The following is a 24,070-nucleotide window of genomic DNA, read 5'->3' on the forward strand; positions in this document are numbered from 1 at the left end:
GTTTCGGCGTGGATGGCATTGGCCATAGATCAAGGTTCCCATCAGGCACGTGCATCCGATAATCAGCTGCTTTTCCATCGCCTCGCGTGCGATTTTATTTCTCATTGAAAATAGATGTCGAAATTGCTATCAGTGTAATTTTCCTCAGCAGAACGCATAAATATTTACGATAGGTTCCGATGCAGTGGAACTTGGAATTGTTGAGCCCAGTCTCGGGTAAAAGACCCCACCATGGGTTTCACGTATTTTATCCATGAACCAGGTGTTTTTCCTGTACGCCGAACGGTGTCACGCAGGTTGCAATGGGCGAAAGAAGGGCACATATTGTATAGTCTGTTTACGGCAAGCTGCGAGATTTATTATACAGATTTTTAGGGACCTAAAATTCACACTTCTGGTGGATGTATGTTTTGTGATATATCAGGAATTCCTCTTGAAAAAATCTATTTATTTGAAGATTTATTGGGGAGTTCACATTCCAGTGAAATGTCCTTAGAAACCTTATTTCCATTCTGTGCCTCTTGGCTCACCAGTCCAAGTTTCTAAGCAGGTATATTTTGTGACATGTTCCAGTTGATTACCTATGCAACATTATAATTCCTTGTACTAGTAGAGTTTTTGTCGATGTCGAGTAATTTTTTTGCTGTTGAATGCCGTTGTTTAAGCCATTTTAATCGCGTCCTCAAAACACTTTATGAAACCATATGGCTCAAAAATACTCGTTTTCAATAGTAGTATATGAAAATAATTCCCATAAAGTTCTGTATTATTACCTTAATTTAAGCGTCTTTGATAGCCTTCATTCTAATGTTTGGCCGTGAAACCTAAAATACTTTCATTGCCAAGCCAATATGTATATCGCACGCGAAAACTGAAGGTGACAGAATTAAGATAAAAATTTCGAATTGACCTTCTATGTTATATCGTTAAAATTGAAAAAACCCTCCTGTTCCTTAACTGAAAATTCAGGAGAAAGTTTAAGAAATTCAAGAACAATCAATATTTTTCGGATTTAGGCAAATAATCCCTTGATCCTTCTTCATTTATAAGACAATCAAATGGGGAGTTGATCTGCAAACCGTAGTTTTTCGTTTGAGTTGCGATAAGGTATGTTAGGAAATTTATATCGGAGTTTTCGTGTTTGGTTGATTTTGCAAGCGAAACTGCGGTTTGCGGACCCCTCCTCCTGAGTTTTTAAGCACATTAATTTAGTATTGTCTAATTGCTACCGAACTGGTGATTAAAAATATTTAAATTTGTTTCAGCTGGGCATCATTTACAGAGACATTAAATTGGAGAATATTCTAATTGATTCTGAAGGGCACATCGTTATCACCGATTTCGGCCTGTCCAAGAACCTTGGCCCCGGTAGTACTGAGCGGGCCTACTCTTTTTGCGGAACCATCGAGTATATGGCACCTGAAGTAATTGAAACACCCCCGACCGGACACGATACGGTAAGTGCTACTTAACTACTCTGATACGGAACTTTTTCTGCATGAAAATTAATGATGACCTAATAATGAGCTATGTACTGCCTGCTCAGAAACCTCTTTAAATCTTAGAATTCAAGAATATTCAAATAAATAAACACAAATGCAAATAATGACTTTGAAGCCTTTTAAACAGCCCGAAAGATCTCATTTGGGTTTACGTAACCGATGCAAGTTAAATTAAACGTGAAAATCTGCAAGAATCTCATGGTCGAGATTGTTTGCACAAGCTGTTAATCTATCTGGCCAATAGTGCGGTGCGGCAGATAATTATCGACAAAAAGAGAAAGCAATGCCCGACATTGTCCGCTGTTTATTAAATACAAGTTTGCATTTTGCATTATCGATGTTAATAACATGTCCGTATCGGGTGCACCTGTCATTGTTTAAATATCACAGTCTCAATATCGATAAGGCGGAACGTGAGTGGTTATCAAGCTAAACATATTCCTTCTCCGATAATTGCTTCTCTAACTTTCGAACCCTTCGTGTATTCCAGATACCCAGGCAGATTGTCATTGGTAATTTATAAGAAAATTACACAAGAGCGGGTTTTTGCAAGCCTGTTATTAGCGCTCGAATGAATAGATATATTGAAAATAATTATTCTACAAGCCGTATAATTAATTTGGGTGCACGCGATCTTGCAGATGAATTACGTCTTTTTCGGTTAATTAGACTTTTGTCATCATTTTATATGATCCGCGCCTGTATACTCTCTAACTTATTCTCAGCCATCAACTACGAATTTTACTGTGCACTTCATAAAATTAATTTTTCCGGCTTATCGCTCTCTCATAGATAGCATGTCACCGAAACAGTCAGGTCCCATAATGCTAACAAGAAGATTACAATATTCTAACCAGTTGAAAACCAATGTTGAATTATTCAATACTCAGCGGGACACGTGCATTTTTAATCAGACTTCTGTCCTCGGCCATGCTGTTTAGTGCGACAATTAAAATAAAAAGTTCAACAAGCTCATAGTACATGTCTGAACAAATTATCCTTACGTGTTTTGGACGTTATTGATTCAAATAATTTAAACAAAAAAATACTAAATATTTTTCCAATGCGGACTTTTACCCTAAAGTTCGGGGGCTAAAATATGCCGATCTAACCCAACGAACCTCAGTTCGACAGTGAATCAATTTCAAGGTTCAATTGAATTCATTCAATTCATTTCAATTGAACATTTCTTAAAAGCATTCATTTATAATAACTATTTGCGGTTGTGCGTCACAAAATTACTTTTTTCTAAATTATGTTGAACCATTTTTTTCCCACCTTTTAGAGATACCCCGTATATCTGGGACAGGCATAAAACCGTGTTAAACGTCCATTAAAGAGCATTTTTAAACGTTATTAACCGAAATGCGATAAGTATTTGCGTCCATTCTGAATTTAGAACACTAAGAATGTAACTGAAAGTATGGAATTCGCCCACATCGAGGTGGAAAAGTCTTTGGAAAAATCCATAAATTGAATAGTTGTTGTTGGTGGTGATGAACATGATGGTAAAAGCACAAGATCCACTCATGGAAAACTATCACTTGGGGAAAGTTTCGCTATTCCGGTGTGGCAACAAAAGGCAGGTTGAAAGCTTGTAAATAAAAATAATAATGCAGTAATAAAATGGTTGTGAGCCGATCGCAATGATGTGCAAACGTTATTAAGTCATGACCCAGAAACCCACTTTCCGAAAGAATGTCTGTGCAAGTTAGATAATTTTGTGGCCGGTCGTGCGATGGTGTGGAAAGTAAAACCAACAATAGATGCATATGTTTCATGGATACTTATGTGATGAAGTTTGGTAAATTGTAGATATAATGGATATAATTTCTCAGCAAATTTTATTCATAAAGCTTTGCAAACGGAATATTTTTTTGCCTCCTCAAACCGACAGACCATGAGGAAGTAGTTTCAAAACTGATCATTTTAAATTGAAAGTAGAGAAAGTGAAGATCAAGTCCAGAAAGCACAATATGGGGGATTTCCAAATATTAAATAAGCGTCTAATTAAGCGCAAATTAGAGGATTGGAGAGTCGTAGACGAGGTGAATAAAGAAAATTGAGAAATTCTAGGTTTTGCAAACTGATCTAGTCAAGTGAAAGTTTGCAGAGTAGGACAAGGTTTTCGAAATTTAAACCATTTGTTAATTGCAAAGGTTGAGTCACGAGCCAAGTCTTGGAGTGAAGAATTCCTGAACATTGTATTAGTACTCATTAATTTTAATTTTAACGGCGTTTTAAAAATTAAGCTACTCAGGCGCGACAAAAGCAGAACATAAGGGTAACAAAAGGTGCGGTTCCGAATGGTATGTCGGGAGAAATAATGCAAATTCGTGTTTTCACCCCTTGGAGCGGTTTTTTAAACTAGAAAGTAACAGCCGGTCAACCCAATCCATATACGACAGACAATACTGACTTAAGCGATTTGCTACTTTTTATTCAGCTCGTTTAAGGACCTTATTACTAAATGTACTAAATAAATTGTTAATGAAGCCCGATGGCTTGAAATAAATGCGCTGGCACTAAGCACAATATAAAGTTGTTAAAATTCTGGGACAAGAAAGTTGATCATATGCAGCTGGTTGCAGTTGAAACGAGAGCCGATAAAATTATTTTCAAAAATGATTACCAAGTGGTCTACATTGTAAACGCGTTATTTATCGAGCTGATGCGAAACCTTCATTAATTTCATGGGGTTTGCCCTAAAAACCTACATTTTCGCCGGAAAATAGACTCTCGTGTGGGACAGAATCGATTAGGGCGCTATACAATACAATGGCCCACCGTTTGAGGGTCGCGAAAAGGGCTAAAAGTTGTATCGACAATTTTGGAGTTTCAATTTAATTAATTAGTCAGTTTTGTCCGTTAATAGAAAGATGGGCTGTGAGCTAAGTAGTCAATGGAATTAGCATGTCTGACTACCGGAAGAGCAAGGAAAACGGCTCTAATGTCGTGTCCGGTTTATACAAGTCAGATTGAGGTCAAAGTATGCTGAAAAACTGTTACTCCGTTACACTACTTGCTCAGAGCCTGGTGCGCGTGCAAGTAACAGTACTGTCGTAACACTTTTTCGGCGGACATAGTGAATTTACTCTCATTAACAAGGATTCCAACTTGTTCCCATGGAATGGTTAATTTGGTGTGCGTTTCTTTCCTTTTACTTTGGCTTACTTTTTTTTAAACCGATTGCTTTTGCGTTACGATGGATCAACCGACCATTTCATATCAAGAGCTTCCGAATGACTGCTTAAATGCGAAAACGCGAGCAAACATGAGGCGTTTCATGCACGTGTAATGGAAACATCGGAAAATTCTCGACTTGAAACTACATTTGCGTGGCCTTAATTGAAGCTCTGTATTCCGGCGAGTTTGGAAACGTGCATCTCGACTTTCCATACACTCGCAGCACGTGGAATCGTTATTGACCGGAATTGAATTTTCACTCCCACATGCTTCGGACGACATTTGCAACGACCTTCCGAGTAACATATTTCAATTATCGAACGACCTATAGACTTCAGTCGCATATTTCCACTCAACTTAGTAGTTATTACATAATTGTAGCATGCGATTCCTCCGCACAGTACGACCTTCCCAATAATTAAATTGATATCCTACTTCCACCTGACAGGGGCCATTGAAATGAAATTTTCGTGTCTGGGCGACAACAAAATCGCTCAATTATCGAATACAACAGCCATCATAATATTGAATGTCCGACCTCCTTACATAAATTAGCTGCTGGTTAAAGCAACCAGCCCGTTTTCCATCATTATTTAGATGGTTGCCCAAAAACTATTGTGTCGTCTGCATCAAGAAGTTCTTGCATACGTTCACAAATCTAAATGTTTCATTACTAAAAGGGTTCCTATTTTTTACCAGCGTGTTTAAACGCAAATTTTAGTGGCAGTGAATTTTCAATCTTTCTTTTAACCAAATGCCAAATCATCTGTTTTTCTACTCCATCTCTTGTTATTCTCTATTATCGAGTATTTTACTTAAAAAAAGGGAAAAAATGCCGGCCCGGCATTGCATCGTTGGCATCGTGTTGCAATGTATTGGTGGTGACACACTTTGATGGCCCAGATTTTGGCCAATCGCAAGAACTCGCTTTTTCTGTTCCATGTCGCGTTTGATTCGAGCAAATGTAACAACTTATTGGCGATTAGATACGCGAACTTGCACATTATCACCTTGGAATTTCGATATTATTTACTTCTTCATCTCAACATTGGATTGAAGTTATGTAGGTTAAATAGTCGAGGCGCTTATGTTGGAGACCCGCTCATATATGTAGGTGAATAAATAAGGGTGTGCAGTAATAATGATAAGTAAAATGGTTCAATCGCTCAAGGTTGCCTCCAATATTTCTCAACTTACTGTTTATGGGGATTTTAATAATTGGTGACTAAGGTAATAGTTATTATGACACACTTGCCTTCCTTCGCTTATTGACGAAGGGCCAAATAAATATTAATATTAACAAAATATTGATCCAAACGTTCGTTAAGTTCACTAAACGTCCCTCAAACGAAAAACAAGAAACTTATCTTAAAAAACAACATCAGACGTTCGCCAGTATGATCTTCACGCTGATCTTCACCGATAATTGCCAAATATTAATGAATCTTCCTTACAGTAGTTGTTTTCCACTTTTAAATTCAAGCTTGTTAATGATACGGTTTTGTTTATCTGATCTCAGGGCTGATTAATATTAATATTTATTTATTATTCGGCAGCTAATCAAAGTTAAATAGATATTTTAATTTTGCCTATTACTCAAATCGATGTGCAGCTATTAGCGCGTATGAAGATATCGGAAGGTCGAATTGTTTCCACAAAAAAAACCTTTTTCTAATAATTAATGTACTATAAATCAAGCAACATTCTGTTTTGCAATCACTTACAGTATCAGTTTGCAAATTTACACGTTATTACTGTACCCTTTGGTCTTTAGCTAGTTATTCTCACGCTACGAGCTAATTTGAAATTTACCATTTCAGTCTGAAAGGAAGTGGCAATGGTTTGCATGGAAATCTAGCGACAATTTATTAAGTTCTGCAATAATTCAAAGCAACTGTTACCTATATTAAGTCATAGCTTTAAAGCCAATACTTAATTGGTATAGATGGAACTAATTAGGTTGGCCAAAGCTTTCACAACGCTTTGAGTGAAAACTTTTCATGGCCTCTATCAGCTTAAAATTCCCAGGTGTGAGAGTTCTTTCTAAGAATTCCCTACTGTGTTCAAACAGAACCGCTTTACCAATTGGCCATTTCAACAACAATGCAAAGTACACGGGTTTCACATACAGTTAAGGGGAATAGTTTTTAAAGATCAGGTGTTTATTTTTGCAAAAATCACTCGGACACATCGATTTTTGTTTTTAATTGCACATTTTATGAACCAACTTTTATGGTTCAAAAGTTATGATATCAAAGCCAGAAAAACACATTTTTTTGTAATTTTATTCAGTTCCCTTCAAAATTCTAATCATTTTTGTATAGCATACCTCATATTTATATTTAAGGGTTTTTGGGAAATTGGCCTCTGAAAGTCGTAAGCAAAATTGCCACCCAAATTGGTAAACTAATTAAAATTAAGACTAAAATAGTTTACATAAAGACATTATTGAATGCGTTTCTGTCAATATTCCTAAATTCCTGCCTGATTTCGGTTTCGATATTTTGTGACCGATTTACTTACATACACCTTGGATTGTAAACAACTCTTAGGAGTCTTAATTTTAATTAGTTAAGTAAGTTTTAGTCAGTAAATAAAGATAAGCATAGGGTGTTACATAAAAAATGATTATAATTTTGTAGACAATTGAATAAAATTACAAAAAAGAGATAATTTCAGTAAATGTACTGCCGCTCACTGTATAATGTTAAAAGGTGCTTGAAGCGTTTTGCCTGCACAAAATCGAGCAAAAGCGAAGTTACTTCATCCAACTATCGAGTACCGTTAACAGTGTCCTTTACCAGGTATGAAGTAAGCGACCGTCGAAGAAAGGAAAGTGAAATTGTCTTCAGATATTAAATGGAAAAAGAAAGAGCTGAATCGAGGTCGATTCGTTCAGTAACCAGCTTAGACGAGCTCTTTTGTGAGGCGAAATAAGAAAGTGAAACTTCTGGTTTGATGACAATCTGATCAACACAGTGTGGATACTGGGAACAGTCACTAAGACACTATTTTAGTTGGTTCGTTGTTTTCTACCATCCAAACGATATGTTCGACTTGTCTAAGTCAATTTAACAGTACCACAGCTTACCGACTCCGCCATACCGAAACGGGGTCACCTTTTGAACCAAGGACGAATGGTACTCGCTTATCTCACTCTCTTTTTACTAATACGAGCAAGACAGCCTCGGAGAGGAACCTGGGTACCCTTTGCGTCATTCGCGATTACACAATGAGGTCGTAAGCCATAAATTGCATGTGATGCAGGTAAAGGTCGTTGCAGCAGGATCAGTGTACCATTTAGTGGAGGCGTGTGCCAGGTGAAAAGGAACGAGGAAGCACTTTTTACATTCTGAATTTTGTAACTGATCGAATCGAAGTAGTAATAAAATTCTCTTTCTTCCGCGACCTACTTATCCTCAGTTCGAGGTCTATTTTTATCCGGCCATATTAACCCGTTGTATGAAGATGTCTGAAAGAACAGTTACATGCGTCGTTTATGTAAACGTGATTGTGTTTTATTATTGTTAACAGTGCACTTGACAGTCCGTTTTAGTTGCAGCTGATACGTATTGAGCTAATATTGAAAAGGGAACGCTAATCAAAACATTCTCAGAATTTCTTTCGGGTGGGGAACCAGCGTGCAATGTTTTGTCGGTTTTTTTGGTACGCTTGATAAGCTGGAATGTTACTCTTGCTGGGGGATATAAAGGCTTTTATCGTGGCATGACATTAGTCATGATTCACGAAACAGGAGAATCTGGCCTGTTATTCCATAACTTTTCGAATAATACTATTTAGGTTGGCATCATAATAACAGAAACTTTATAGACAGAGAAGCAGAAATTACTGCGGATTTTTTTCTAAATTTTGATTAGCGTTATTTTTTTGATCGCCACTGCTACGCATTTGCTTTAATATTTCGGTGTTCCTCGTTTCAAATGATGGATTCATTCTTGTTTACTGTAAAAGAGGTTTTAGAGAATCTTAAAGTATGGTGGCTTGTGGGTTTTACCATCTTTTATTGATCTATTTGTCACTTTGCCTCGTATTGTTGTTGATCGTTAAATAGACAAATATGTTTTGCATCCTGATCGCATAATAAACAAATTAAAATAGCATATACCAAATAAACAAGCGTATTTGTAATTCGAGACGTAGTAGTGTGACGAAACAACTGTAACTAAATTAAAGTATTTTTGGATTTTTTAATGCGAATGTTTCATTAGCGCAGGTACGAGACAAATGGTAAAAATAATCAACCTGATCTTTTTTTTTGATCAAGCGGAGTAATTATTACTGCCAACTGAAACTACCATCATTCGAAATATTCAATCAAACATTCTCTTTCTGGAACAGGGCATGATTAAAATTGGGATTTTTTTGGTTTTCTGATCCATGCATTGAGTATTTTCGAATAAATTAAAGCGGAAAACCCAAAAAACACTTAAATTCCTACACCTGTTTTAGAAAAGCAATCGGATCTGAAAATTCATTAGTGTTTAGTTCCACAGCCCGAAAAAGCCCCCTTAAATTCGCCAGAGGCTATTTAAATCAGGCACTCGAAAGTGCAAAGTTTATTTGGCTTTATTTATAGTTCGATGTAACTTGTTGCTTCGCAAAATCGATTTGTGCATACGTACTTTCAAAATGCAAATAAACCAGTTTCGTAGGTCATGGAGGACTCAATATTATATTTGTTGGCCTGCTTTTTTGAACTAGTAACCACTCATTATATCGAAATTTCACTTATGAACAGCAACAAGCAGTTCAGCCATTTGAAAATATGTTTAAGTTTTACCATAAAAGTATTGTTTATAATACGTTCTGTTATTAAAAGCTTGCAATTCCAATGGGCACTTTAATTGACAATCCGTTAATTTAAAGGAAAGCAAATTTGTTATTCAGTGATTTTCCAATGAGATCTAGTATCCTGTAAAGCCACTGGGAGCATTTTTGAGCTATCGTTTATCACGCGAACTGAGATTATTTTCGGCCGTATACCTGGTTAAGATAATGCCCGTTATTCGTGAAACACCTGGTTTACTATGGGCAATGCGAATTTTTCCAGGCAACCATCAAGGTGTCTCGGGTGGGTGTGTCGGAAATTTCAATAATTCGCTTTGTGCTTGTGAATGTTTCGGCATTCTCCCATATGTTCGCGTGTTCAATCAAACTGATATAAATTAATACATAAACGTCTTGATTACAAATATTTCGTTCTCCCAAAATAAAACTGCAATGCCCTCAATATCTCGCTATAAACGCGTAATTCGTAATTTTCGACCTAGAAAACTGAATAATCTAAAATCGATGACGCTTAATTTTATCCTTGAGAAATTCTGCCACATTCAAAACTGTCGAGATCAAATGGAACGATAATACCTTTAGAAAATAATTTTGATTTGGCACACAGTGTAGAGGCACGATCATTAAAAAAACTCGGAGCTTGCCTCTTTCACGCCATTTGGAAATCATGCTTTTGTATGAATCTATTTTTAAATGGAACATTTCGGGTCGCCACACCGCTTTGTCTAATAATAACAAGGCAAGATCACTTGTTAACGATATTCATATTCAGTTTCAACTGTCCAACTAACATCAATTTGCTTCAAAACACCGGAATATTAGATGAGAAAACTACTAAACAGCCTTATATCTGTTTACAGTCCATCTAGAGAATTATAAATCTATATTTTTTGCAGACGTCTGATTGGTGGTCGATAGGTGTGCTGACATTTGAAATGCTGACTGGGTCCTCTCCATTCAGTGTAGAGGGAAAAGGCAACTCCCAGGCCGAGGTTACCGACAGAATCATGAGAAAGCCCATTCCCATTTTACCGCATAGTAAGTTTTACGTTTTTACATGAAAATGAAATAAAACTAACGCAATTTTCTTGTGATTGCAGCTTATGGAAAAGACTTATCGGACTTCATCCGTGAACTATTAATAAAAGATCCACGCCGTCGCTTGGGAGGTCGTGGAGAAGATGCCTTAGAGTTGAAAAGACATGCGTTTTTCAAGGGTTTGGACTGGGAGAAAGTGGCCAGAAAGGAAATTCGTCCGCCTTTTGTTCCCATTATTAAGTAAGTATTATTTATCAGAGTATACAGGGTCTTTGGGAAATCGATGTAAGAGGTTTTCTCAAACTAACGAACCCTTCTGTATAAAAGGTTGCATCTCAGAAACTAAAAATCTTGCATTCTTGGAAAAAAATAGTGAAAACCACTCTTTAAGATCTCTGTCTTAACCGACTGAAAGGAACTAGACTGCTGTGGAACAGAGTTTAAGTGCGGATTATTGTTTCCCTTTTATTTTCAATTTTTCACATGCGCTAAGTAAATGTCTAAGCACGTTAAGTAAGGCGACCTGGCTGACCAGAAAAATATACTGCCGATACCGATTCATATTTCTGGACAGTAACATCTACACTTTGCCAAGGCGATTGATAGCGTCAACCAGGAGAAACCTGGACTTGACTGAGTTGATTATTAAAAACCTCTATTGAGGATGGCTGGCATAACATTAGAAACTTAGATCAATTGTCTGTTTCTGAGATACAGCCACTACTTCTCTTAGTTGCTGAAATGTTGGGATGTATGTGCTAATATTGGTTATTTGTTTTGTAGGGGAGAATTGGATGTGTCGAATTTTAGTGAAGAATTCACTAAGATGGAGCCAGTTATTTCACCGTCTCAAACTCCATCCCATCAGAGAGCATTTAGAGGCTACTCGTACGTGTCCCCTTCAATCGCATACGCCAGGAATGTACTGACAGTGCCAGTGTGTCCGCAACGATGGCATGTAGATCGTCCTGCAGAACCACCTGCAGAGGCACCTGCAGAGTCTCCCGCAGAACCTCCTGCTGAGCGATTACGTCAGCATACATTTAATATGCAATATGGGGCGCAATTCCTAAGCAAATATGATATCAATGCAAACGAACCGTGTCTTGGCGAGGGAGCGTCTTCGATTTGCCGAAGATGCGTGCAGAAGTCGACTGGCATAGAATATGCAGTAAAAATCGTGTCGTCTGATGGACGCAATTTAACCGAAGAGATCAACTTACTAAGAGCATGCCAGGGCCATCCGAATATTGTCAAGTTAGTTGACTGCATACAAGACGATCACCTAACCTATTTGGTAATGGAATGCCTCAACGGTGGAGAACTTTTTCATCGAATTCGAAACAAAACTAGATTTTTGGAAAGCGAAGCTTCCGTTATTATTAAAAAGCTCGTATCCGCTCTCAGTTTTATGCATGAGCGCAGGGTGGTCCATCGAGACCTAAAGCCCGAAAACTTGGTTTTCACTTCAACAGCTGATGACGCTGAAATTAAGATAATCGACTTTGGCTTTGCCCGATTGAAAACCGAACAGGAACCCCAACGAACAGTTTGTTTCACTTTGGGTTATGCTGCTCCCGAAGTGTTAAGAGGCGATCCGGAGGGTTATGATGAAACCTGCGATTTGTGGAGCTTGGGGGTGATCCTCTACACGATGCTTTCCGGAAAAGTCCCGTTCCACGCCAGATCGGACGAAGAAACTGTCAGCTCAATAATGAATAGAATCAAACGGGGACAATTCAGTTTTGACTCTTCCGCATGGGATGATGTATCGCAAGATGCTAAGAATGTGGTAGCCGGCTTGTTAACCGTTAAGCCTAGTGATAGGCTCCGAATGATCGATCTACAAAACAATCACTGGGTGCAGGGCAGCGACGGGGCTCTTGAAAATGTACTGAGAACACCAGACATCCTTTCAGCAAGAACTAGCACCGAAAGGACTTTGCAGACTACCTTCACTGCCTTCCATCAGGCCGAACGAGAAGGCTTCCGATTGCAAGAAGTGCGCAGCGCTAAATTGGCCCAAAGACGCAGAATGAAGAATAGTTACACCGGAACTAATTCGACTTCATCTTCTAATAAGACTGATATATCCTCAACTAACGGTACCACCAGTGGCATTAGCTCAGCCGGTACTAGCTCAGGCGGAATTAGCTCAGGGGACGAATCGCGATTTTCTAATCCTGAAGTGAGCAGCGATAATAGCGTAAGAGAAATATCGTCCGATTCCAGTAGCATTCCTATATCTGGGAGGAGCTCCGTAATTTCTTATAGACATGAGAGAAGAAGAAGGAACCTAGTGGGGTGCACCCCAATCAGGCAAAGCGAAAGAATCCTTTGTCGAAGACTGGAAATCGACTGCGATCCATCAGTGTTCATCTCGCTCCCGAACAGCACCAGAAAGCGAAAGGCTAGAGCGTCTCAGGAACTCATTTCCTGCACGAAAGTGCGCAAAACGGCTGTATCTGGTAATCCAAGAAACGAAACCGCTAAGTAAATAAAATTAAATTGTCGAAAACAATATTTCATTGACTAAAGATTTGAGGATACGTTTTGTAACATTAGGAAAACTTATTTCAGTGTTTTTAACATTGACAATTTACTTTTTTTTTGTTTACGAAAGAAGATGGTAAAATTTGAGTTATTATGAAGCAGTGCAATTGAAAAATGAGATTTTGCTCGAATTTTATGATGTATAGGAAATAGAGGTACAAGTTTTGCAACTTTTATCAACTATTTCTTGTTTTTCTATAAATAACTGATGAACAATATACTCTGATGGCATGCTTACAAATAATATGTTACAGCTGAGAGGAAACGTTTTCGTCATTTATATTTAGTTTTATGCAACTTTTTTATACTTGTTTATTGCCTAATTGATAAATCTTACAATTAGACCATCCATGGACTTAAATAAATTTTCCTAGAATTGTGAACTTTAGTTACTAATCTACTGTAACGATGGCAGTAAGCATGTTTATAAAATGTCAACAAAAAATGTATAATTGTGAATTTTATAATTACGTAATATGATGTGTAAATGAAATTTGGTCTGCTGATAATTTCGCTTACAAAACGCAACCGAAATCTCGTCGATTGACTATTTTGCCCGATGTTGGATTACTAAATTAATCAAAATTGCAAATTGATAAATGTGATAGCAGTACATAGCAGGTGAAAATCGTACATTTTATATTTGGATTTTACTTCGGCAATACCTACCCTAGACTTTATAAACGGGTAGTGGCAAGTGAACTTGCAATGATTTAACCGGAAAATTCAAATAAAAATGCAATGTTTTAAACCAGGACTCGTTCGTGAAGAGTTCGTATTTTTTACTTGAAAAGTGCACTTGACCAGAAAACTTGTTAAAATATACATTTACCAAAAAAAAAATATGTAAATATACGTAAATTGTAAGGATGCATAGGTACTAATTAATTGTATATAAACTAAACTCAGTAGATTCAGTATGATCAGATTTAACAACTGTTGCTGTTGAAGTTTGCAAATGTTTAAGGCGGTTGCAATATGAAGCTTTTCGAGACAATGCATTCACGTTGTGTGTAGAAGTCGGTTTTCGAACAAATCAGTATTATGAAGATACAATCATGCAAAATCTATTGTCCGTAAATAATCTTGTTTTTAAAGACTATTTGCTGTGATCTCAAGTATACTTATATGGTTTGAATTTTTGCTCACTAACTGTAGCTCCTTATTTTTGCAACCGACTAAAGAACTTGTTACTTAAGTAAATTAAGAGGTTTCTAAATGGCGAACCAATCATAATACTGATCTATAGTCAATTTCATGTGAATATATACTAGGCCAATCATAAATTTAATTTTTGTCTCAATATAATTTTATGTGTTGCACTCAGGAAAACCCTTATATATTTATATCGTACGATAATTACCAAATATTGTCGTTTTGGGAAAAACTTTTTAGTCTCCACCAGAGACGCTATGCCAAATAATTATTTTATTATGCTTCAATTCTCCAAACGACCATATATCTGTTCTAGTAGTTAATTTTGTACCGAGAAAATAAATTAGTTTAATTTCTAAATGTGGAAAACGGTTTGTTTCAACTAATAAATAATAAAATATTTATTTTATAGATACAAAGAATTAGATAAGTAGAAATAAGAGAATAGACCAAAAAAATTGGACAGTGCCTTGTTATTTTTGTTATCGTGGATCTGTCGCATGACGGCGGATTTTGGTTGTAAAACAATGTTAATGCGGCCCTGTGTTTAGTAAATTAAACTACTTTTTGATCCTTTGAAATCGGTTGATTTGTTTTCATTTCCTGTATTTTTTGAACGCTGTACACTTTGAGGCAAAGTTTTGGGAAAAGCACATATTCCAACTTTTTGCTCTAGGTTTTACCACTGGTAAGTAATTTTTGATGGGAACAACAATTCGGAATCGGAGATTTTGTTAAAAGCTTTCAATACACCAAAGTCTAAGAAACCAACAATAAATCTCAAAACGTCCTAACAAAATGGTTCTTAGGACGTTTCAGATATTCCCTACCGTTTGCGAAATATATGCATTTTTCAGTTTTCTCTTTCATTCTCGAGACAGACTTTTTAATGCATTTTATAACAATACGCTTAGAATTATTTTTGCCAGTTTTTGGCGAAGGTCCGGTTCTCTTTCATTCGGTCACGGATATTCAAACTTCTGTTTAGCTCTTAAGATGACTCAAAATAAAGTCGAAAGGTCGGGAGTTTTCCTAATGAAGAAGTGGTTAATGTGAATGTGTTTTCGGAGCACTCACAGTTTTTACAGTGCCCCTAATTCTATATGTGATAAGCCACAAACCTCTAGAGTCGTTCTTAAAATTATGTTACATAATACGCATGCATTAATTGCCTCTTTTACAAACGCTAAAACGGGGGCAGCTCAGAAGAAAATGCAAGCGACAAGAAAGTTTTGAAATTTTCCAAGGTGTTCGCTCTACGCATAAATCGAGCTGGTAAAAGGGCGCATTGTGCTTAAAAAAGCATTGTACATGACTTCACACATTGCGTTATGTACAGACTCCAATGGGAAATCAAGATTATACCTACATTTAACCGGAATATCCTAAAAAATAATCCGTAGAGATTAAATATTTCTAATTTTTCTAAAACAAGGTATCGTGGAAACAAAGTGTTTGCGGTTGAAATTTTTTTCAACCAAGAAACCGGCAGATACGTGACTGATAATTGTAGGGCTTGCAAAGTTTGAGGGTGTTTTTTGGATATCTTACGTCGGAATTTTGTGAATGGTTAACTAAGACGCTGTGAGCTACATTAGGTGCGTGCGTTTCGAACATTTATATCGTCATCAGGAAGTCGGGGACATTAATCAATGTCTTTCATTGCTGTTGAAAGTTAAGTGAAAGAAAAGCATTATGAGTATATTCTGAAACTCACTTAAACGCACGTAATTTAGCATAGTTACATCAATTGCTTAATTCACAAGCGAAAAAACCGTGAATGCAAGCTCGATAACGGATAATCTTTGAATATGATATATTCGAAGTTATTAATGATCTGATTAATTGTGACTTTTAACACAAAATATTGCGTGATTGTAACACGAAAGTTTGTTGGACACGTAAAAAACACAATTTTTATGCAACTAATGTCATATTTGAACTTGCGCGAGTGCTGCTAAAGACAGAGAAATGTAGCCATCTGTGTCCCTTGTCAGTTTTCCGTCAAGACAAAAAAGATTCCTTTTTTTCTTTCATTACCGGTCCCTTGAGTGGCTTTTGGGTCTGAAAAGCGTTCAATTTCGTGCATTCGTAGCATTTAAGTTAGACAATTGAACATTTTGTAATTTAAAAGGGTCTTGAAACTCTCTTAACCTAAAACGCCTTCAAAAAGCACAAATTTCGACGATCGAAGATAGTGCCGCCATCTTAAAGAACTTCCTCAAATAACCCGCTTTAAAGTTAGAAAAACTGCACATGACAATCACATGATCTGCCAAGGATTGTCAAAATCATATGACGCTCGGGCGAGGTGTATAGATTTTTGGGCCCCGTTTTCAATTCGAAACCACACAGCAACAGGATGAAAGGCTGCCTTTTCAATATCGACAATGGCTATTTGGAGGGTTTGTGCAGAGGATTCAAGTGCGGGATCCTCAAACATGCTGATTATCTCAATTTGGTGCAGTGCGAATCTTTGGAAGGTAAGTCCAATTGGCTCATTTTCCTTCGTTAAGGCCGTTTGCCTCATTAGCAATTGGTGATTTTAAAATCAAGGTTGCTTGTCTGGGAGCTTTTTACCTTCAAAATTGAAAACCTGCCAGGAACCACAGATTGAAAATAAAGCAGTAGGGGTTTAAGGGCACTCAACACCAGTGTTTATGTTGTCTATGTCTATGCGATATTCCAACCCCATAAGGCCACTACACCCTGTTTCACGTTATCTTTTATGGATAGTCACATGCTTTAACCCTGATTATCCACGTATTCAGTCATGGGACCCGCAGGTTTATATGCATACATAAAAAAGGGAACACAAATCAAACCTATGCAAGTGGGAGCATGTTCGGAAGCTATTTATTAGGCTGAGTTAAGCAAGGAGAAGACCTGTTAATTAAAAGACCCTAAATAGGTTCTAAATATGTATGTTTCGATTTCTGTTAAGTACCTACACTATAATCTAGCAATACATCTAATATAGTAAATATTAACAATACACGAAGGTAACTTCGTAGGGGAGTTCAGCTTTTTAAGGTTTGAAGGCGACAAATACGCTGCAATTCTCATAAAGATTTGCCGCATTGTTTTTTACAGATACATTTTATAAGAACATAATATTCCAAGTTGAAAATGTCCGGGAGTTTACACAAATGTCGCAAATTTGCTTCATTCTTTGAGAAATCATATCGATTTTTCTCGTACACATATTTTTCCGTACCTCTTATATAATGGAGAATCAGGTTTAATAAACTCTTTTCTATTACAGATCTGAAGCTCCATCTTCAAAGCACAGACTATGGTACATTTCTGGCAAATGAGCCATCACCGTTGGCCGTTTCCACCATCGACGATAAACTTCGCGAGAAACTGGTGATTGAATTTGAGCACATGAGGAACCAAGCAGTGGAGCCACTTTCCACGTTCCTGGATTTTATCACTTACAGTTACATGATTGACAATATTATTTTGCTAATCACTGGAACGCTGCATCAAAGGCCTATTGGGGAGCTGATTCCCAAATGCCATCCTCTTGGCAGTTTTGAGCAGATGGAGGCCATTCATGTGGCATCAACACCAGCCGAGCTGTATAACGCAGTGCTGGTGGATACTCCTTTGGCCCCGTTTTTCGTCGATTGCATTTCCGAGCAGGATTTGGATGAGATGAACATTGAGATCATCCGTAACACTCTGTACAAAGCATATTTGGAATCTTTTTATGACTTCTGCAAAGCCATCGGGGGCACCACTGCTGAGTCGATGTGTGAAATCCTGCAGTTTGAAGCTGATCGCCGAGCTATTATTATCACCATTAATTCCTTCGGAACGGAATTGTCTAAAGACGATAGAGCTAAGCTGTATCCTCGCTGCGGAAGGCTGCATCCCGATGGACTTGCTGCGTTAGCAAGAGCCGAGGACTATGATCAAGTTAAGGCTGTTGCCGAATACTATGCAGAGTACCAAAAGCTGTTTGAAGGAGCTGGAAATAATCCGGGAGATAAAACCTTGGAGGACAAGTTTTTTGAGTACGAAGTGCGTCTGAATATCAACGCCTTTATGCAGCAGTTTCATTTTGGTGTATTCTATTCCTACTTGAAGCTGAAGGAACAGGAATGCCGCAATATCGTCTGGATTGCCGAATGCGTCGCCCAAAAGCACCGAACCAAAATTGATAACTACATCAATATCTTCTAAGTCAAACAAACTCATCTTTACCCGATATTTCCATTCCACAAATATGTAGATAAAATTATCAAATAAGATTTTTAATTGAGAAAATTGTATTCGGAACAAGTATTGTAAGTATTCTATTGTACCAATTGAACTTTATTTTAAGATTGCAACACATTTTCTTCAGTTTATTTACAATCAGATTTACTATTGTAATTTTATTGTTTATCAATTCATTGTATATTTATGTTTTGCTGTTACTAGATGTTGATATTATACACAAAGGATAGTTCACTGTTGTTTTTTACCGATAACAATATACAGGGTGTTTGGTAAGTAGATGAATTTCTTGCAGGAGGTGATAGTGCATCAAAATTTGCTTTTTTTATATACTTCGTTATAAAACCATGTTCCGGAAATGCTTAGTTTCCGATCTACAGGGTGTTGACGTTTTAATTAAAAAATGTATATTTATTAATGTTGCGGAAGCCGCTTGGACTATTTAAATTAAATTTTACCGCACCTTAACAACAATACATGTTTTGTGATAAAAATTATTAAATAAAAAAAATGTTTTCAACTAATGTGAACTTACTCGAAATTACGTAAAACGCGAATAGAAGTTACTCATGATTATAATCATGAGGAATAAGAGACTTTAATTATCAATATGTTAGCAAAGGACGAAGGAGGAGAAAAAACAACTCTGCATTTTATTCAAATATTTTATGAAAAATATTGCAGATTTCGACATCAAACCGGCTTAAATTCAAAAATATCTACTAAAATTACCCTAAAAGCGACAATAGACATGAAAAAAATTGAGATCAACTTAGGGTTTTTTTATACAAATTGCAGAAGTATTTACAAATACTTAACAAATCATTACGCACTAACACTTACGTAGATACCCTATAAAAGTGTCGAAAAAAGAGCCGCCTGTACACAGAACAATTAACAGTGTCATTGTACAAAGTGTTAATTTAACCCAGACACACACACACACACTGATAAAATAAATAACAAGAGGAACAAATTACAATTATCAACAATATAATATTCCTATCACGATTCTTATTGGAAAATGTTTGAATCTTCACTTTTCTGATCGCCTCATTCAAACCCTTGGTCAGGTAGAGTTTGGACTATTAGAAGCGTCAAGTTTTTGCTTAACTATGTAGTCTATCCGTTCTTCAGTCAATATATCAACGATCTTCTTCTGGCACTTCAGCGCTCTTTCTAGCGGCAATGTCTTCAACTGGCAGGCAACGTTGTTCGTGAAATAGTACCATTCGTCTTTTTGGCCTTCGTCTATAGGGGTTGTTTTCGGGAACACCTCTATAGAATCGGCCCTAAAACCCGCAAATTTTCTCATTGAGAAATTAGTGAGTAAACCACACCCTACTTTGCTTCTTTAAGAGGTTCAAACACCAGATGATTGCTCATTTTACGCTTCTTTGGCGCTAAGGGTTGCGAGATGTTGTAGTCATCAATATCAACTTCTTCCTTAATCTGGTCAATGGAGATGTTGTAAGAGGAAATTGGTTCGGGAGGATCCGCAACACATCCATTGCTCAGCTCTGTTTCGACTAGACCGCACAAGGCGGATGGATTGGGTTGTAAAAATGACGATTCGTCGTCATCACCCTGCAATTGTTTATTCATTTGCCTTTTTTGTATTGGTTTTTTAGTTGTAAACCTCACCTTACTGGCATAATTTTTGGTGCCATTAATGACTGCACCTAAAAAGCGATCAGCAATTGGAAACCAGGCCAGGTTAGTTTTGTATTCCTCCATCACATCCCCAACAAACATCTGTTTGGATCGCTTGATTTTATTGACCTCTTGCTGATAGGTGCTTCGAATGTTCTTTATTTTGTTCTTCAGCTCGTTTACACCAAAATCTGCAAAATTTCCGTAGGTAGAGAATCTTCAATTTTTTATAACTATGTCTAACCAGGTAGGTTCATTTCCTTGATGATGTTCTGGATGGCTTTATCTCTGGCATTGCGGTGCTTGTAAACCGGGTGTCGAAAGTTCCATAAGCACTCCTCCTTCTCGTATAGTTCCACAAACTTGATGGTGTCCGATTCTCGCCATTTTTTGCCCGAAGCCATTTCCAATTTCGCAGAATTTGATGTATTGATAGCGAGTGAAGAGTCTAAAAAACACGCGTAAATAATGCGGCGGTTTTTTATACAAAAAATTGATTAAAATTCCTAAAAAAATTTCACTTGTGAAACTGTGATGATTAATTTTTGGCTACGATCTGTGATTTACCTATCGCAATTGCTGCGGTTTTCACTTATTTTTTTAAATTCTTGAACTGTTCGAAATTTCAGCAAATGCCGCTTAATGCTTCTTTTCTTTATTACGTACGGTACGGTACAGTTTTTGCAAATTCATCTAAATTAAAAGAAAGCACTGCTAATTGTGCAGGATAAATAACCAACTAAAATAAACTTAAGTCGGCCAAAACTGAATCAAACGAAAAAAAGCAGAACTTTGTAAGAATCAAAGAGCGTGACTGATCTCATGCAGTCGCTAGCATTTTCACTGGTTAGTTGACCGTTAGGTTTGCTCTCGACATAAAAGGGATTTTTTTCCGCGTCTTAAGCGGACAAACTATTTTGAGAAAAAGAAAAATTTATTGCTTTTGGCGGGACCTGCGACCTCCGCGTATATGAAAATCCAAAACCATCACCTAATTCAGCAAAATAGAGATAAATATTGCAAAATCCAATTTTGTAGTATCTCTAAGTAGGTTAATTATAACTAAAGCGTCTTTATTCATACCCAGGTATAATCTTGGATTATTTTAAATTTTGATAAAAGTGTGCTTCTCAAAAAATGAGTGAACTCTCAGACAAACTGCCTGAGAATTCTGATACGTTCCCTGATATTTCACTCGTTAAACTTGACTCTGATGAGGAGTATAACTTTTTGGTATCCGATTTTCTTTTATGGGAGATAATGCAATCTAAAACTTCTTAAATCCAAGCCTTTTTTGAGAAAACTGCCAACATTTCCCCATCCATGGTCCACTTTCTAAAAAGGCCATTTATTTCTGTTTAGAATGATGTACAAATGAGCGTTCTTGCTCATTTTGCCTCCGAGAAATGAGCAAAAATTGCACGGAAAACATGGCATTTTGGCATAATCTTGCATCCAAGTGTCTGATACTCAAATTTCGGGTCAAAACTACTCGAATTTCCTCACTCACGTTGTTACGACTGAATCGAGTTTTCAATTCTCTATCCAACGATGCCAAAACGATTTCTGTGGCTCTAATGGTTCTTGAGACACTTCGAAAAAAGCAGCGTCATGTTCAAGTGGATTTTGCAACTCAAAAAATACCACGCAAACCTAAAACTTCTTGAATTCAAGCATTTTTTGAGAAAACTGCCAGCATTTCCTTATCGATGGTTCACTTTCGAAAAAGGCCAGTTACTTCTCTCTAGAATGATGTACAAATGAGCGTTCTTGCTCATTTTGCGTCCGAGATGTGAGCAAAAACGGGACGGAAAACATGAAATTTTGGCATAATCTTGAACCTAAGTGTTTGATATTCAAATTTCGCTTTCTGGGTCAAAACTACTCGAACTTCCTCACTAACGTTGTTACAACTGAATCGACTTTTCAATTCTCTATCCAACGATGCCAAAACGAATTCTGTGGCTCAAATGGTTCTTGAGAAACTTCAAATAAAAGCCATTTAGTTATCTCTGGAATGATGTAAAAACATCATCTTGCTCATTTTGCTTCCGAGAAACATGACGGAAAACACGAAATTTTGTAATAATCTTGCGCCACCATGCACAAAACGACGATCATTTTTCTAATTTCATAGACAACAGAAGACTGTATTTTTTCTACATAACCCCCCCTTGACTTTAAAGCTGGAACCCCCCCTGACTACAACTAAGTTTTCGATTCTTGAAACATCTTTTGCTTGTTCCTATTAGTGAAATGTCTCCTCTTCAGGGTCTGAATGCATCTAAAGCGTCATTTATATGTTAATAATTAATAATGTCTATTACTTTGCAAAACAACGGCTCGTACAGGAGCGTCACTACTGCGATTTCTGTCTTTTTGGCACGCAAATTTATGTGGAACAACATCTTTTTTCATTCTTTTCTGTACTCCCATCATTTTCCACTCCATAAAATTTTCCATGTCATTTTCAAGCTGTGAAATACAATAAACAAAAATTGCACATAATGAAACAAAGGTGAAACCTAAATCTAACGAACGCACCGCGTTAAGAACCCGATAAATAAGATTGCTTCTATGCGAACTTACATCGAAATGATCCTCACAGGCATAAATGTTACTTTTTGCAGAACGATCGGTGCAGTGTCGCCGCGCTGCTTCCAACCACAATTTCCGTTTCTTTTCGTTTAATGGCACTTTAATAAATGCTTTTCCTGGTGTAGACGTAGTGGTACTTGTACACTGTGGCACCATACAGTACTTATACGCCATTTTACTTTCGATAATTGAGAAACAAGCGCAAACCACCAACACACGATATTCACGTGAGAGCATGGAAACACGTATAAGCGCTGAATGTGGCGGAGCACAATGCTGCTTCGTGACGTCACATTACGATAAGCCAATACTCGTCGATTCGGCGCGCTCTGTGTAAGTATAAACTTTGATTGCGGATAGATTTGGTACGACTAGATACTACTCAGTTATATGAAAGAAAAAATGTGCAACAACCCCATTATTTGCCCGCTCAAGCCGCGAAAAAATCCCTTTTATTTAGAATTTTCGGACATCGAAAAACTCAGTTTTTGCTTCCGACAGTTGGCATAGTCAACGATGTAACTTTGTGGAACACTGGCGTGCAAAATATATTTTTTAAAACACGAATTAGTAACTCAATTATCTAATTTTAGTCATCGTTGATATCTGGAAAAATTTTCTCCATCCAACAAAAAAAGTTGTCCGTTAGCCGGCAAAAGCTCATCCGAGCAATGTCCTTTCCTTTGCTTCTCCATCCAATGGAGCTAAAGCTCTTTAACTGATCCACCCAATCTCATTGCGCATTTCAACACTGTTGTAGTCTTGCCTCAATGCCAGTAAGCCTTAAAAATTACCTGCAAGCTTCGCCACGTTGCGAATTAAATGGCAACCAAACCAGCGTGTCTGCCGGTTGCACTCAGCTATCCGATCGATAAGCTGTAGCTAAGGCGCTAGCAGGACGCCGGACCAAACAAAGGACAGCAGGACAACAGACCCACTCACTAGCACGATTCGAATCGACTAGCGGATCGGCTCGGGTCGGTGTTCGTTCGAGGCGCTTTACATTGACCGCATGCGCTTTTCTTTCATATACGAGTGCACTCGCTATTAAGGCTTGTTCCATGCAACCAGTGGCAGGACTAGTGCAAGCACAATTTACTTGATTCGTCAGATTAGCTGACTATCACGTCATAGTGTTCAGAGATACGTCCATGTGACGGTTTGGTTCGTGGGAGCCGTCAATAAGACGTGATTAGGCGCTTGGCATTCAAAATGTATTTGCGCCCAGTTTATGTATGAAAAAGTCAAAAAAACGCAAGAATGGGCGTTAATGAGAGACCGCTCTTCAGATATGTGGTCTGTCTTTTAACGTTTGGAAATTAAAACCTTGCGAACCGGTTTTCCATCAG

General features: G+C 37.4%; 3 protein-coding genes across 7 annotated transcripts in view; 2 read left to right on the forward strand and 1 right to left on the reverse strand.

The window, feature by feature from the left end:
* LOC109546463 (ribosomal protein S6 kinase alpha-5) overlaps positions 1-14,824 on the forward strand; it is a 42,156-nt gene extending 27,332 nt beyond the window's left edge. For all 3 annotated transcript variants that reach the window (XM_019917428.2, XM_048669479.1, XM_019917429.2), the window contains 4 exons: positions 1,266-1,457; positions 10,394-10,535; positions 10,598-10,775; positions 11,319-14,824. In XM_019917428.2, coding sequence (XP_019772987.2) covers positions 1,266-1,457; positions 10,394-10,535; positions 10,598-10,775; positions 11,319-13,032 — 2,226 coding nt within the window. In that variant the 3' untranslated portion in view covers positions 13,033-14,824. The remainder of the gene's footprint in view (positions 1-1,265; positions 1,458-10,393; positions 10,536-10,597; positions 10,776-11,318) is intronic.
* A 1,666-nt stretch (positions 14,825-16,490) lies between these two features.
* Positions 16,491-18,702, forward strand: LOC109546471 (V-type proton ATPase subunit d). Its single transcript, XM_019917448.1, has 2 exons — positions 16,491-16,726; positions 17,509-18,702. The coding sequence occupies exons 1-2, from the start codon at positions 16,606-16,608 to the stop codon at positions 18,432-18,434; spliced, it is 1,047 nt and encodes a 348-aa protein (XP_019773007.1). The 5' UTR covers positions 16,491-16,605; the 3' UTR covers positions 18,435-18,702.
* A 419-nt stretch (positions 18,703-19,121) lies between these two features.
* LOC109546472 lies at positions 19,122-23,671 on the reverse strand. 3 transcript variants are annotated; one of them, XM_019917449.2, is made up of 6 exons: positions 22,713-23,497; positions 22,451-22,598; positions 20,368-20,571; positions 20,115-20,314; positions 19,816-20,057; positions 19,122-19,762 (listed from the first exon to the last, which is right to left on the reverse strand). In XM_019917449.2, the coding sequence occupies exons 1-6, from the start codon at positions 22,956-22,958 to the stop codon at positions 19,540-19,542; spliced, it is 1,263 nt and encodes a 420-aa protein (XP_019773008.1). In that variant the 5' UTR covers positions 22,959-23,497; the 3' UTR covers positions 19,122-19,539. The 3 variants fall into 3 exon arrangements, with proteins under 3 accessions (XP_019773008.1, XP_019773009.1, XP_019773010.1); XM_019917450.2 differs by lacking the exons at positions 22,451-22,598; positions 22,713-23,497 and adding an exon at positions 23,516-23,671; XM_019917451.2 differs by lacking the exon at positions 22,451-22,598 and having other exon boundaries at positions 22,713-22,799.
* Between the last annotated feature and the right edge of the window lie 399 nt (positions 23,672-24,070).

The sequence above is a fragment of the Dendroctonus ponderosae genome, unplaced genomic scaffold (assembly GCF_020466585.1).
Source record: "Dendroctonus ponderosae isolate FM_Combo_2020 unplaced genomic scaffold, Dpon_F_20191213v2 Dpon_F_20191213_8, whole genome shotgun sequence".
NCBI lineage: Eukaryota > Metazoa > Arthropoda > Insecta > Coleoptera > Curculionidae > Dendroctonus > Dendroctonus ponderosae.

Coding starts and splice junctions, on each gene's coding strand:
- LOC109546471 (XM_019917448.1), top strand. CDS start 16,606: ATGAAAGGCTGCCTTTTCAATATCGACAATGGCTATTTGGAGGGTTTG. Junction 16,727..17,508: donor GCAGTGCGAATCTTTGGAAG/GTAAGTCCAATT, acceptor TTTCTATTACAG/ATCTGAAGCTCCATCTTCAA.
- LOC109546472 (XM_019917449.2), bottom strand. CDS start 22,958: ATGCTCTCACGTGAATATCGTGTGTTGGTGGTTTGCGCTTGTTTCTCA. Junction 20,315..20,367: donor CAAGGAAATGAACCTACCTG/GTTAGACATAGT, acceptor GAAATTTTGCAG/ATTTTGGTGTAAACGAGCTG. Junction 20,058..20,114: donor CCAAAAATTATGCCAGTAAG/GTGAGGTTTACA, acceptor AAACAATTGCAG/GGTGATGACGACGAATCGTC.